Source organism: Fusarium subglutinans, assembly GCF_013396075.1.
Source record: "Fusarium subglutinans strain NRRL 66333 chromosome Unknown NRRL66333_c0000292, whole genome shotgun sequence".
Classification (NCBI taxonomy): Eukaryota; Fungi; Ascomycota; class Sordariomycetes; order Hypocreales; family Nectriaceae; genus Fusarium; species Fusarium subglutinans.
In genome coordinates, this window is record NW_023502355.1 from 31,814 (window position 1) to 44,141 (window position 12,328).

Consider the following 12,328-nt stretch of genomic DNA (forward strand, 5'->3'; position numbering starts at 1 on the left):
TTTCTTTGTTCATCACGTCTCTTCTTTCGAGTCCTCTTCCAACAATAGGCACCGTACAGTGCTCAACAGTGCAGCACCTGGGCCATGTCGGATGTTATTTCCGTCCGCCTCAGATGGCGACTCCTAAAAGCCTCCCACCGAGTGTACAATGCCGCCGATACGTTCCCGAGCACCGATGATGTGCCTTCTGGTCGTTTTGGCTCGCTGTCCGAACATGACAAAACCCAGCTCGGGGTTGCAATCGAGCACCTACAGAACTATCTCGAATTGAACATCCCAGGAAAGGAGAGTCTTGATATTGGCAAATTGTCAAGCGATGTTGCGGATTGGGAGTCATTTGCAAATAGCCTGGGTGCGCTATTGGGCGACCTGGAGGACTTAGTCCACAAGGACATTTTCAAGGAGAAGCGTATCAAGGTGAGCAAGCTTGAATCGGTACCGACTTTCAGCTTTTGACGCTCTTTACTGACGCAATACTGCTTCCTTTTACCCAGCTCCCCATGGACTCAGATCACCTGAGAACACTGAGCGGTTTTCCGAAACTCGTGGCATTATGGGAGGCCCTTAAATATCGCGAGAGACCTCAGACGGATGACAAATCGTCCAACGACCACGTCAGCAGCCGATCGAACTCTTCGAGGCCCAGCAGCACAAAATCGAACGACAGCCCGATATACTCTTATCAATCAGTCATAGAACTGTCTCGATACATCTATTTCCCTAGAGCTCTCAAGATGATTGAAAAGCTGCATACGTCAACCAGCAACTTCCAACGTGCATTGAAACAAATTTCGGAGGGCTCAGCCGCAGACTGGGATATAGAGGCAGTGGCAGGCGACATCACAGCCGAAGACATCGACATCATTCAACATGCTCACGTATTTTCATCCACGTGCACATCACTCTTCACAAAAATGGCCAACAATCCCAATTGCAAATCCCCTCACATAGTGAAACTCTACTTGTCTGGCTTCAAGAAAGATCAACTCGTGATGGACATTAAGACATGCCAAGAAACAGACTCAATTTCCGCCGTCTTCACAAGGTCAGTCGTCTCGTCTCCGTGCGCAGCAATGTCACCGCAGGTTCTTACAATGGAAAAGATCATTCGACCGGCCTTCTTCGTTCAAAGTCTTTCACTCGCGTGAGTTGTGCTCCGCTGCTTTGTCAGACGGTGCACGGCCCGGGGTATTACATGTCGCATTCGATTCAGAGATGATGTGGGTAGATGATGCTGGAGGAGGGGGAGAATTGCCAAATATTGTTGAACAAGACGAGTCTCTAGATCATCTGACCAAGGACAAACGCTTGCAACCCATGTACCGCAAGCTGGCCTCAGTACTCCTTGCGGTTTCAGTATTCCAACTCAGCAACAGCCCATGAATCGAGCAGCACCTCGAACTAGAACACGTTTTCTTGCCACCACCTATCAAAGACGCCCTTCAGCAGTGGTGTCCGAGAATCCAGTGCACTCTGGAATCTAAGCAAGATGGAAGACTGCGGAGCGACAATATTGCAGCGCTTGGCGTTCTTATCATGGAACTAGAGGCCGATCGCAAGGCCAGTTGGTATAATGAAGAGAAAGACAAACTCTCCAAGGAAAGACCAAATATTTCACGTTTGAATCGGATATTGGAGGACCCTGAATGGGACGGTCGCGTCGATGATAACTATCGTCAGATCGCCAAGGCATGCGTCGAATTTAACAGCCTTGTTGATAGCCTCGATCAACCACGCATTTCCGCAGACAGGAAAGGGCTGGCTATCACCTACAAAAAGATCCTACAACCATTATATGACAGGCTTGTCGACAGTTTCAAAGACTCAGCGCAAGTCTTCGCTGACATCTTCAATGACATGTTGGGGCCTGGCCGCTCTTTGGCCCCGCCAGTGAGTAAGGCCTTGGCAGCGGGAGAAAGGGCAATCTTGTTTGATGATGAAGATGCCATGCCGAGCATACAAGAACGGTAAGTCGCTGAACTCCAGGAAAGCCGTGAGTAGAGCTCTGTCTCAACAAGATGTTTCAATAGGGAAAAGCCAAAGGAGTTTTTCGACAAGATCACTCCGCTTTTACAATACATCAAAAAGATTCGGTCGGAGAATCCTCAGCTTGGCCGGAAACAACACCCCAGGATACGAATTGCAGTTCTGGACTCCGGGGTCAGTAGTGACATCGCCCTGATCAGTGGAGCAATTGCGGCCAAGCACATCAATGAATCCCAAAGCAAGAGTTTCGTTGACGCAGAAGACAGCTGGAAACAAGACAGCCACGGCCATGGGACACAAATGGTGCAACTGCTTCTCAAAACAGCCCCGACAGCTAAAATCTATGTGGGCAAGATATGCATTGGCAAGGAAATCGAGGCGGGATACATGCACAACATTGCAAAGGTGGGTTGCGTTTCTGAAACGCCTAAAAGTGCCTTGTGCAACCCCAATGCTGACACGTCTGTCTGTCTGTCTAGGCGATCGACTGGGCTGTCGATGAGTGTGACGTCCACATTATCTCCATGTCTTTCGCCTATGAGGAGGATAACGCCAGTATTGTCAATGCACTAGCCAAAGCCGTCAGCCGCGATAAGCTGATTTTCGCTGCCGCCTCCAACAGGGGAGGTCTGCAAGGGCGCGCCAGGCCTGCGCGTCGCGCTGGTGTGATATGCATCGATGCGCAGCAACTTCACGACTAGAGCTTGGTTCCTCTACCTAGTGCTTCTCTAGTGAAGGGGAGCACGCCGGTGCCAGAAGACAAGCAGCTGTTGTAATCATTCGCCAAGGCCTTGAGGGGGTCTACGTTGATGCATCGGTTGCCAAGGATCCTCTGCAAAAGGACCCATGGACGGGAACCTCAGCCTTTGGGCAAGCGTATGGAATGGCTGGACACTATCGACAGAGTATTGGCAATCGATCGACATGTCAATCACTAAAGGGCTACGTATCGCCAATCAATGGGTATATTATCGACGACGGTTCGGTCTTGGGTACGACGTGTCAGAAGAAAGTCCTAGAGTGTCGGAGCATCGTGGTGCGATGATTCGCCAGCCACCTGGGAGACAGACTCTGAAGAGCTTTCAGCTGAGGACGGGACAAGAGCCTGTGGCAGGGATTACTCATCGACAATTATCACGATGTATATTCTGTTCTGAGAAGCACGCGTTGCTGCCTGATGACTCTATGCGGCTAAAGAGACCGGCACGAGAGCCATGAGACCCTCGCTACGTTCGTAGACCTGACCTGTCGGAAGCTTGGTTGAGCGCCAGGCATTTACCAGCACCAGCATCGGCAAGGTTCGGGACGAAATGGCTGATTCTGACCGCTTCGCATGCGTTCGCCATTTCTCTCAGTTCCCGATCAGTACGCCAATGCGTGGCGCGCTGCCTGCTTCAAAATGTTGCTATGGGCCGTGTGAATAGAGAACAATCTCAGCGCAAAGAGAAAAATGGCCCCGCACTGAGTCCATGACTTAATCTACCAAGAGACACCAATCATGGTCAGTTTTGTGTGGCACAACTTTATCAGGCTGTCAGTAATCATTTTCGCTTACGCCAATACGAGTGTTCGCTGAGGTAGGCTATTGCTCACATACCAACATGCAAAGCTCTTGGGACGGGGAACCGCTGTGTATCGGACGCATGGCCCTGGTCCAGACTTTCGTATTATCCAATAAATCGGTGTGAATAAGTTCTCGGATCAAAAGCAATGAATAGGGGCTGAATATTCTCGGAGGGTCAATGCTCTTCCACTCAAAGGCCAGTACAGTGCTGATACAAGCTTAAATTACTATTTCTAATGGATGGTTTCACAAGCAGCCTAGAATGCCCGCCTACAGTGTTGGTGAGCGGTGTGCCTCTTGGCTTCGCGGTTATTCTCAAAGCGCGAAAGCCGAATGTCGCGGGACTCTGCTTGCCTTTGTTTCAGCCACCGGATGTCGCGATCTCACTGCCACTGGGCTATGGCCATTAATGGCAGAGTTTTGTAAGATTCCATCCTTGTCCCGATATCTTTAGAGTCAGCCAAGTGGTCCATTCAGGACTGGCAATGACATCCTTTGCGGATGCCTTGTTTCATAGTTCCCGATACCAACAATCAACACCATTTTCACCAATCAGGGCCAGATCTGGTCCGCATCCAAACACCGACAAGATCGAACTGTAGAGCTGGATCATGTGTTGGCTTGACACTGGTCGAACGAGTTCCGATCGCTGTACTGTGAGAGAGTTCAAAGCACACACCCAGTGTTAGTTGCCCCAAACCAACTTATCATTTCCGGGCATTAGGCTTTATGATATCGTCATGGATTAAATATTGACATATCAAATACCCAAGCCTGTGCAACCACGCATTTCCGGAGTTTCTCAACCTCCTGAGATCTCAACCTCCTGAGATCCTGATGACTGTTTCTGTGCCCTTCACAGCTGACCAATAAGAGCCCGGTAACCAAAGTAACATCAGCTAGAGCAACTGAGCTCCATTTCCCCCGCCACTATTCCCGTCCTGAGCCTCATTCTCTTCCTCAGACTGTATATGGGAATATAGAAGATATGAGGCGCCCTGTAGCAAGTAAACAAACAATAGTGACAATCAGAGTCCAGCAAATAATCTATAATTCAATTTCATCTACTGGCATTCATGATACAGTCCAAAGTCACATCTAGTGGCACTATAGGTAATCGGGTTCCGCTCCTAAAAGGATGGTTCCCCTCTTAAGAGGATGCCATTACTAAGCAAGAGACGATGACGGTCCTCAATTGAGCCGTTCTCGGTAAGATGAGATCAGATCCAGAAGGAACTCCTTTTTGGTTCATGAAGAGTATTTTGATGCGCCGCTGCAAGTCTGTCACCGTTGATCCAGATTACCACGGTGCTGCATCTCATATAACAGCGTCTTATAGCCCGTTTGGATGACCCTAGCCTAGCGAAGTAGCAGGTATTACTACACGATCTTGCCTTAAGACGAGGAAAATATTGCACATCGACCTTACTAGCGATGCTGTTATGATCTTCTAACCCGCTGAATCCAGCCTCCTAGATGGCATCTGTACCAGAATCTCGAGATTACAACTCCCAGCTGTTTTCTTCTCGCCGTATAAAAGATACTAAACCTTGATGCTGACAGCCTGCTGTTGTCCTGGGCGAGGCAATGCCTCCGCCTACCTTGATCCCATGGTCTTTTTCCGTTGCCTCTCGCTGTGCCTCTTCTTGCTATACCTCTTATTCTTCTTGAAGCTATCTTCAGTATCGGAATTTTCTCCTCGCAGAGGAAGATTGATTCAACGTTGACAGAGGGAATTTCGTGACTATCCCCCGAGGGGCTTGCACCCTTGCCTTGGTGGTCGCTGCACGGAGGCCAACCCAATCCGTCGCCTTTGGCCCCGGAAGGACCTTCTTCCGGCTAATCTGATTGGCTGCAGCTAACCTTGATCTGCGAATAGCTTCAAGGAAGGACCTTACAGGTCCTGAACCCGTGAGATTTAGCTAATGACTAAAAAGCGTTTTTACTCGTATATCTCTGACCTAGAATACTTCAGAGATACAAATCTATCAGGGGCTTTTTCTTATCTCTTTCTCAAGTCACTTCCAGAATTTCCTAACAATAGTTTGACAAATTCCAAAACTACTAAATGGTAGATCTCCAGTACCGATCGAGCGGCCAACGACAATAACGTCAAGTACAAGCGAGAAGGATAGTCAGGACCCTAAAGCTTCTCCGCCAGTTGAAATGAAGCAGCTAGTCAGGGTTCTACCAAAAGAGGTTTGATAGAATATTACAATATTGTAGCTTCCTGTTATGTTACGCCTTGTATTTCTACTTTTGAGGCATTAAGCACGAACCCGATCTATCAGCCAGAGTAATATGCTCTCTTTGTCCTTGGCTCTGATCTAGGCCGCATCCCTAGAGTATAGTATTATATACAGAAGATGCAGCTATATCTGATAACACAGCGTAGTCGAGGACAACGGTTGGTTGGATTTTCTTAGTTGCGAATCAGATGTATCATTTGCAGCTGATAGCTTCAATCAGCACAGATAACTTAGATACGTTCGAAAATTCAAGTTTGAATGAAATAAAAATAGCATTCATGATTTGAGGATCGTCACAATCCCCAATACCCGCTCGAGTACTTCCTTTATCATAGTTTAAAGATCAGACACCCGAGAATCACTGCCCCTCCATGGTTGGTGCCACAGCTAACTGGAAAAAGGCGGATTGTTTCGTCGCATAGCAACTTAAGGAGTTGTATCCTCGATGGACATTGACAGAGAGGTCGTTGAAACCATGATAGCGACCGCTGGCAAAGCTGATATTGAGGATTACATCAAGGATGCTCCTACAACCCCAATCAATACGCAACTTGGTCTACCATTGTACATAGCTTATTAAATCGTGGCGTTAGACATGTAGTCATTATTATCGCCCGTGTTCGTAGCCTAAACCATAACCTTATAGGCGGCAATCATCCCCATCCTTGGACCTGGCAGTAGCTCAAAATACAAGGCTGCCAGGAAGACTCCCCCAGGCCCTCTCAGCTCCTGTGGTATCAGTATCCCAGACCTCTCATAGCTTCCACATGATCGCAGCAAAGTACGCGCGAATGGGCGTGGAGAGTCTATTCTACTAAAGCTAGTTGTTCATGAAATCAGGCAGAAATCACGAGTTATTGTCCTCGAGAGCTCTTTTGCTGCTTCCGATGGTGTGCCGACACGGCACGGTTTGCGTTCGAGCTTCATACACCAAGTAATCTCTTAGAAACCAATCTTGTTTCAGTGTGTCCAGCACATGATGGCAGAATTGCTGCAGTGTGAGTCTTGGACAGAGGAAAATTGCCTTGCTGTGTTTTCATCAATCGTTCATACCTGGAATCAGGCAAAAGTTCTCATCCTTATTTAAGACTATGATGACTGGCCCACTGGACTGCGCTCGTAGCTTTCAGAAGATCTATATCTTCTTCAAGGATCTGGTCGAACCAATGACTCCTTTATTACCAGTAGTCGCCGGCTCATGGACCAGCTTACCTTTCAAGGAACTCAGCAGCTCGATTTGAATGCGAACTATACTACCTGGAAGGTCTCACAGAAAGGAAACTTGGGAGTCCTCCGAGCCAAGGCTAAGTAAGGGGCAGTCTCTCTTAGCTATAGAAGCAGGGAAAAGGTCAGAGACGAAGTGATGAAAGCGGTCGGCTCTTTTGAGGGCCCATTTCTGGCGACCAGCACATATCTCACCAATCCATTTCAGCATTTCTCCTTGACTACTGTGCAAGCTATCAATGGAGGCATCGAGACTGGTCGTAAGACGGAAGGTCTCTTCCCAGATGAGGTGTGGATTCTTCTAAATAAGCATCCATGGAATAAGTCTTGGGTTTCTTCAGTACTCTCTTGAATGATAAGGTCCCTGAAATCACTGAGGTTGGAAGAACTTGCCGTTGAGGTTGCGGCAACACTTCAAGATAAGGATTTTGGAGAAGTTGCAGACAGAACATCTGTAGACATGAGAAGGTACTTGGACCGACATCTAGGCTGCATAGTCACAGGTGAAGATGACAAGAGATATATCGCCCATCCTATACTAAGGAAGTCTCCTCCTGGGCCTATGGTGGAGCAACTTGACCTGTACGATCACGGCCGCCTCACAGAAGTTTGCCTTCATCACCTGCGTCTTGTCTTACAAGAGGTAGGAAAGCACGACATTGAGGCTGGAAAGATGGCATCCACCAAGAATGAAGAAATTGCCATATTAAATTGGGTACTCACAAATCAAGGTCAAGAATATCACGTCAAAGGATTCGAAACCCTCAACTATGCTTGTAGACTCTTTCCCAAGCAACTACCTACTCATCGACAAACCTAACAGACAGCTCAAGCACCCCGCCGCCTCTTCATTTATCTAGTCACCGCTTGGACGAAGGTGGTTGCAATTGTACCTTATCTATCGTGGCAAGCCCATGCGTCTGTTCTTCTCAAAAGAAGAGGCGGGAAATGGGGTAACCCAGGATAAAGAGCCGATTCCTGCTGCTGCTGGACAACCTTTCTTCGATGAGCGCGACAGACCATCGCCTGAGGTCAGGGCAAGCTCATAGAAGTCACCGGTATTCCACATTGGCTACTACGTTTGACTCGGAGCTCTTGTCCCAGAACTTCTTTCGCCTGCAACACTTGTAGAAGATCTTGTCGATATTGAGACGCGCAGGGGATGCTCAGAAACAGTGGTGCCCTTCCCTGATCGCTTGCTCATCTCTTATTTAGTCTATGCTATGGCAAACGATAATTTCCACCTGACGAAGGACCTTCTCGACAAGATGGGTACCGAAGTTGTTCACTTTTGTCCACTTCAAATGACAGCTCAGGAAGGAGCCTTAAAGGTCTCATCGATGCTTCTTAAGTGGCTCCTTGACCCTAAAATGAAGGATGACAGTGGGATGATGGCGCTCCAGGTGCCTGCATCTGGAGGTACTACCAGTATGATTCAGCTACTATTGGTAGTTCCTAATAGTCAGGGGACAGGCTCGAAGCTAGCGAGTCTACTCAGAAGCAGGAATACGAAGGGGCAAACTCCTTCAATCATTCCAGTCAAATATGGGCAACATTTAAGCCGTCAAGACCTTGATACAATGTGGAGTAGATGGGTCAGTTTAGGATGATAGTGGCATGACCTCTTTGCACTACGCAGTACATAAGTGCCCATCTATCACCTGTCGACTAGTTTCCAAGGAGTTTGCTCATCTTGAATCTTAGGCAACAGTGAGGGCAATAAGTATTTTGCCCGTATGTGTTTATTGGTGTTCTTTACATTTGTGCGCGGGGGCCTAAAGCCTCTTTTAACTACCGACAACCTTATCACAGCTACTATTCAGCTGCTCTTGATGAACAAGGCAAGCATCGAGGCGTTGTCACGGACCAAATACAAGCCTCTCCTTTGGCAGTTGCGTCCCCATATGCTATGCCTGTTTACTCATCATTGCGAGTGGGACAATTATACCTAAGTAGTTCGAAGAGGGTAAGATGATAGCTGTTTCAGGAATAGAGTCAGTCGGTTTAGCAAAGGAAGTCACAACCTCCGAGTTCTAAGACTACCTCAGTCTGCACCCTAACTTAGAGCTCAACGGTCTCTGCGGTGCTGGCCATTTTTTTTACCACCTGTGTATTCGCATACATTCTGTAGTAAGCAGTTGAATCGTGTCCCTTGAAGCCAAACCTCATGTTCCAGACATTCATTACAAGCGATTTCGAACAACGAAGCTCTTTGTGCTAGTTAAGATATCAGCTATGGGTTTCCGGGCACATCTGATCTCAAAGAACAAAGAGGTAGGTAGGTGCTGTGTTACTTTTGTCAGAGCTTTAGTTCCACCATTGTTCACAGTAGGGTTGCTAGCTCGTTTAGAACATCAGGTCTTGACCCAGAGTGGGCCATAACTTAATCTGATGCTATGTTCGGAGGCAATACATTCTCATGATATATAAAGCGAGTTCTTTCCCCAATCTCAGGTAATCCTACCATTACCAAGTTCATTCAATATCTCAACAGCACAAACCTCAATCAGTTCTTACTTTCTATCGATCTATCTTACTGTTCATTCAAGACCTACACGCTACCATGGACAAAGTTCACTGCCATACCGAAACGGCTCTTTCGATGCCTATTTCCACCACCCACCAATGCCTCCTTGCTTTTGCACGTATCGAGGGGTACAATGATGATAAACTCTTCCTCCAGACGATGATCCGGCCGAGCGAAACGGTGGCACTTTTGGAAGATGAAAAGCGCAATAAGTCTAACTTTCTAGCGCTACGCCATAACTTCTTGTATTGGGTTCAAACGATAGGTGCCCTGAAGCCATTGTCCTCCCTCGATGAGAAGCTCAAAAGGCTTGATCGTGTATCCAAAGAGGTGTTGGATTGGTTAAATGTGATTTTAGAAAATCTGAATCGCGGTAAGTTCTAATCTCTCCCTACCCCCGCTGACTTGTATATTTGACTAACTTCAAACAGTAACAGATAAACCCCATTCCGATACAACGCCTTCCAAATACACATGGTTCGACAATATTTTCATGTGGAGGGATATGGTGTGGACCATAGGGTCTGCTCTAGATCATCTACGCCAGTGTGCTATCGAAATTGCACATTTCTCAGCTCAACAGCCCGTTGTGACGGGCAAGGACGGATCATTCCGCAGAGACATCATCACACTTATTCGAGATCGATTTCCGGCTGCTCGTCAAGCCTTATGCAGGGAGCTGGGTGAATCAATCGCGAAAAGACGCAAACCTCTATTGCAAGGCGCATACCCTAAGCCTCCACTGCTCGATACCTTTAGGAGCGCGTTTACTCTTAGTACTGCGCGTGATTATGTCGAGTATCCTCCCTTGCCCGAGGTAACTGAATTTGAAACCCTGATAGGCCCTGGCTTGGACACAGTCCCTCAAAAGCTACCAGGAGTTCAGTGCCCCTTTTGTTTCTGCGAGTTGGTGCTAAAAAAGCCTGGCGATAATATACTTGCACTATGGAAACATCATGTCGACGAGCACATCGAACCGTACACATGTTTCCTCCATGATTGTGAGCACTCTAACAAGCCCTTTATGCACCGTGAAGAGTGGGCAGCACATATGTCAATCAATCATGATTGGTTATATACACCCGATGCCTGGACGTGGCAGTGCGATACTGACCATGAAACCCCCATGAACTTCGAGTTCAAATCACAGTGGACGAGTTATGTGCAGGATTGCCACCCGGAACTTTGGAAACTTACGCTTTTCGGCCACTTTGACGAAAGACGTGAATGTCGGAGGTATATTATTCGTGATTGCGTGGTATGCCCCCTGTGCGAACAAATTCCCGAAGACACGGAACGGATGCTGGAGACAGTCAAAAACGGCGATTACGAAAAAGTACGCATGTTCATGTGGAACCATGTTGCCGATCATCTGAAGTCTCTATCCATGATGGTCATTCCTTCTATTGGAGACCCCGCTTGCGAAGCGGCCAAACAAAATCAAAAGCTAGCCATTGAAGCCAAGGCCTCAGGCTGGACGCTTGGGAGGGAGGAGCCCAGATTACTGCCCCGCGCTGTCCCTTCGGCCCTAAGCAACGTTGTGGAGGTCACTGAGATACTTACCGCCGATGGGCCAGATATCGCGTTGATTGAACCAGGAAGGACGCTAACCTTGTGTTCCGCAGCCGAGCAAGGCCTTGAGACTGCTGTCAAGCTCCTTGTAGACAGCGGTGCTCGATTAGAAGCTACAAATCGTAGACCGTTTGGTCGCGTTGGTAAAACGCCGTTGGCTTTGGCTGCCGAAATAGGACATGCTGGCGTGGTAAAGATATTATGCATGAACGGTGCGGACGTTGGTGCTATATGGGGCGAGGATAAGCATACTCCGTTATCCCTGGCAGCAATTAATGGACACGAAGATACCATGCGGGTTCTTATCGATGCCGGTTCAGATATGGAGGCCCGAACCGTGCATTCCAACAGGACTCCACTCCACTGGGCAGTTTTCAAGCACCGGGTAGAGAGCACAAGGTTACTCCTACAGCGTGGCGCCCAGGTAAATGCTAAGGATGAATTCGGAACCGCATTGTGCTATTCTGCAGGGGAGGGGCACTTGGATATTGTCAAGTTACTTCTCGACCATGGCGCAGACATAGAACTTACTTCCATCCATGAGGAAACTCCTTTGTCGTTGGCAGCTCAGCGTGGTCGTGTAGATGTGGTGCGGTTACTGCTAGCCCATGGGGCCAATATTGATGCAAAGAACTGGAGAGGCAAGACAGCACTAGATTTGGTCCAAGTAGAGTACAACGACGAGGGCCCCACGTTTGACGAGGTCGTCGAGGTGCTCAAGTCTCATTAGGTGCAGACTTCTGTACCTTAGAGAAGTCGTGTTTGAAGGAAGCTGAGTGAAAAGACCGAAAATAGAAGAGAAAACAATAGATTTCATTTTCCGTATAACTCGGATTAAGTAATGATCACGGACTCTGAGGGACTAGCCTCAATTGTACCTAACAGATCTGGTCCAAAGCTATTTACATTCACGGGCTTTTGTCACGATCGAAGATCAATCACACGAAAAGTTGCTTTCTATTCACCCGCACTGATCTAACCACCTAGAGAAAGAAGCGATTTATGGAAGTAGGAGAGCTGGCACGTAGGACCCGGCCAGAATGGGAGTAGCCTAGATCCGAATTGGCTGGGAAGTTGTTGAAATCATCCTGGAGACTACTGATAACAGTGGTAAGGTTGGCTTTGACTTTTATCTCATTGCTGCTCACGCAACCTCGACCAACAAGCGCGCTTATCCATATCTCTCAGGTGTAAGTGAATGTCAAG

The 12,328-nt window shown here is 47.9% G+C and overlaps 2 protein-coding genes across 2 annotated transcripts; both read left to right on the plus strand.

Moving 5' to 3' along the window:
• Nucleotides 1-84: 84 nt before the first annotated feature.
• FSUBG_12826 (peptidase S8) lies at nucleotides 85-2,687 on the plus strand (the record flags this gene model as incomplete). Its single annotated transcript, XM_036677653.1, has 6 exons — nucleotides 85-435; nucleotides 495-1,045; nucleotides 1,104-1,144; nucleotides 1,406-1,967; nucleotides 2,031-2,391; nucleotides 2,466-2,687. 6 exons carry the CDS (start codon nucleotides 85-87, stop codon nucleotides 2,685-2,687), a joined length of 2,088 nt encoding a protein of 695 aa, XP_036531714.1.
• A 6,899-nt stretch (nucleotides 2,688-9,586) lies between these two features.
• On the plus strand, nucleotides 9,587-11,852 carry FSUBG_12827 (ankyrin repeat; the record flags this gene model as incomplete). The annotated part of the gene is made up of 2 exons (XM_036677654.1): nucleotides 9,587-9,923; nucleotides 9,982-11,852. 2 exons carry the CDS (start codon nucleotides 9,587-9,589, stop codon nucleotides 11,850-11,852), a joined length of 2,208 nt encoding a protein of 735 aa, XP_036531715.1.
• Between the last annotated feature and the right edge of the window lie 476 nt (nucleotides 11,853-12,328).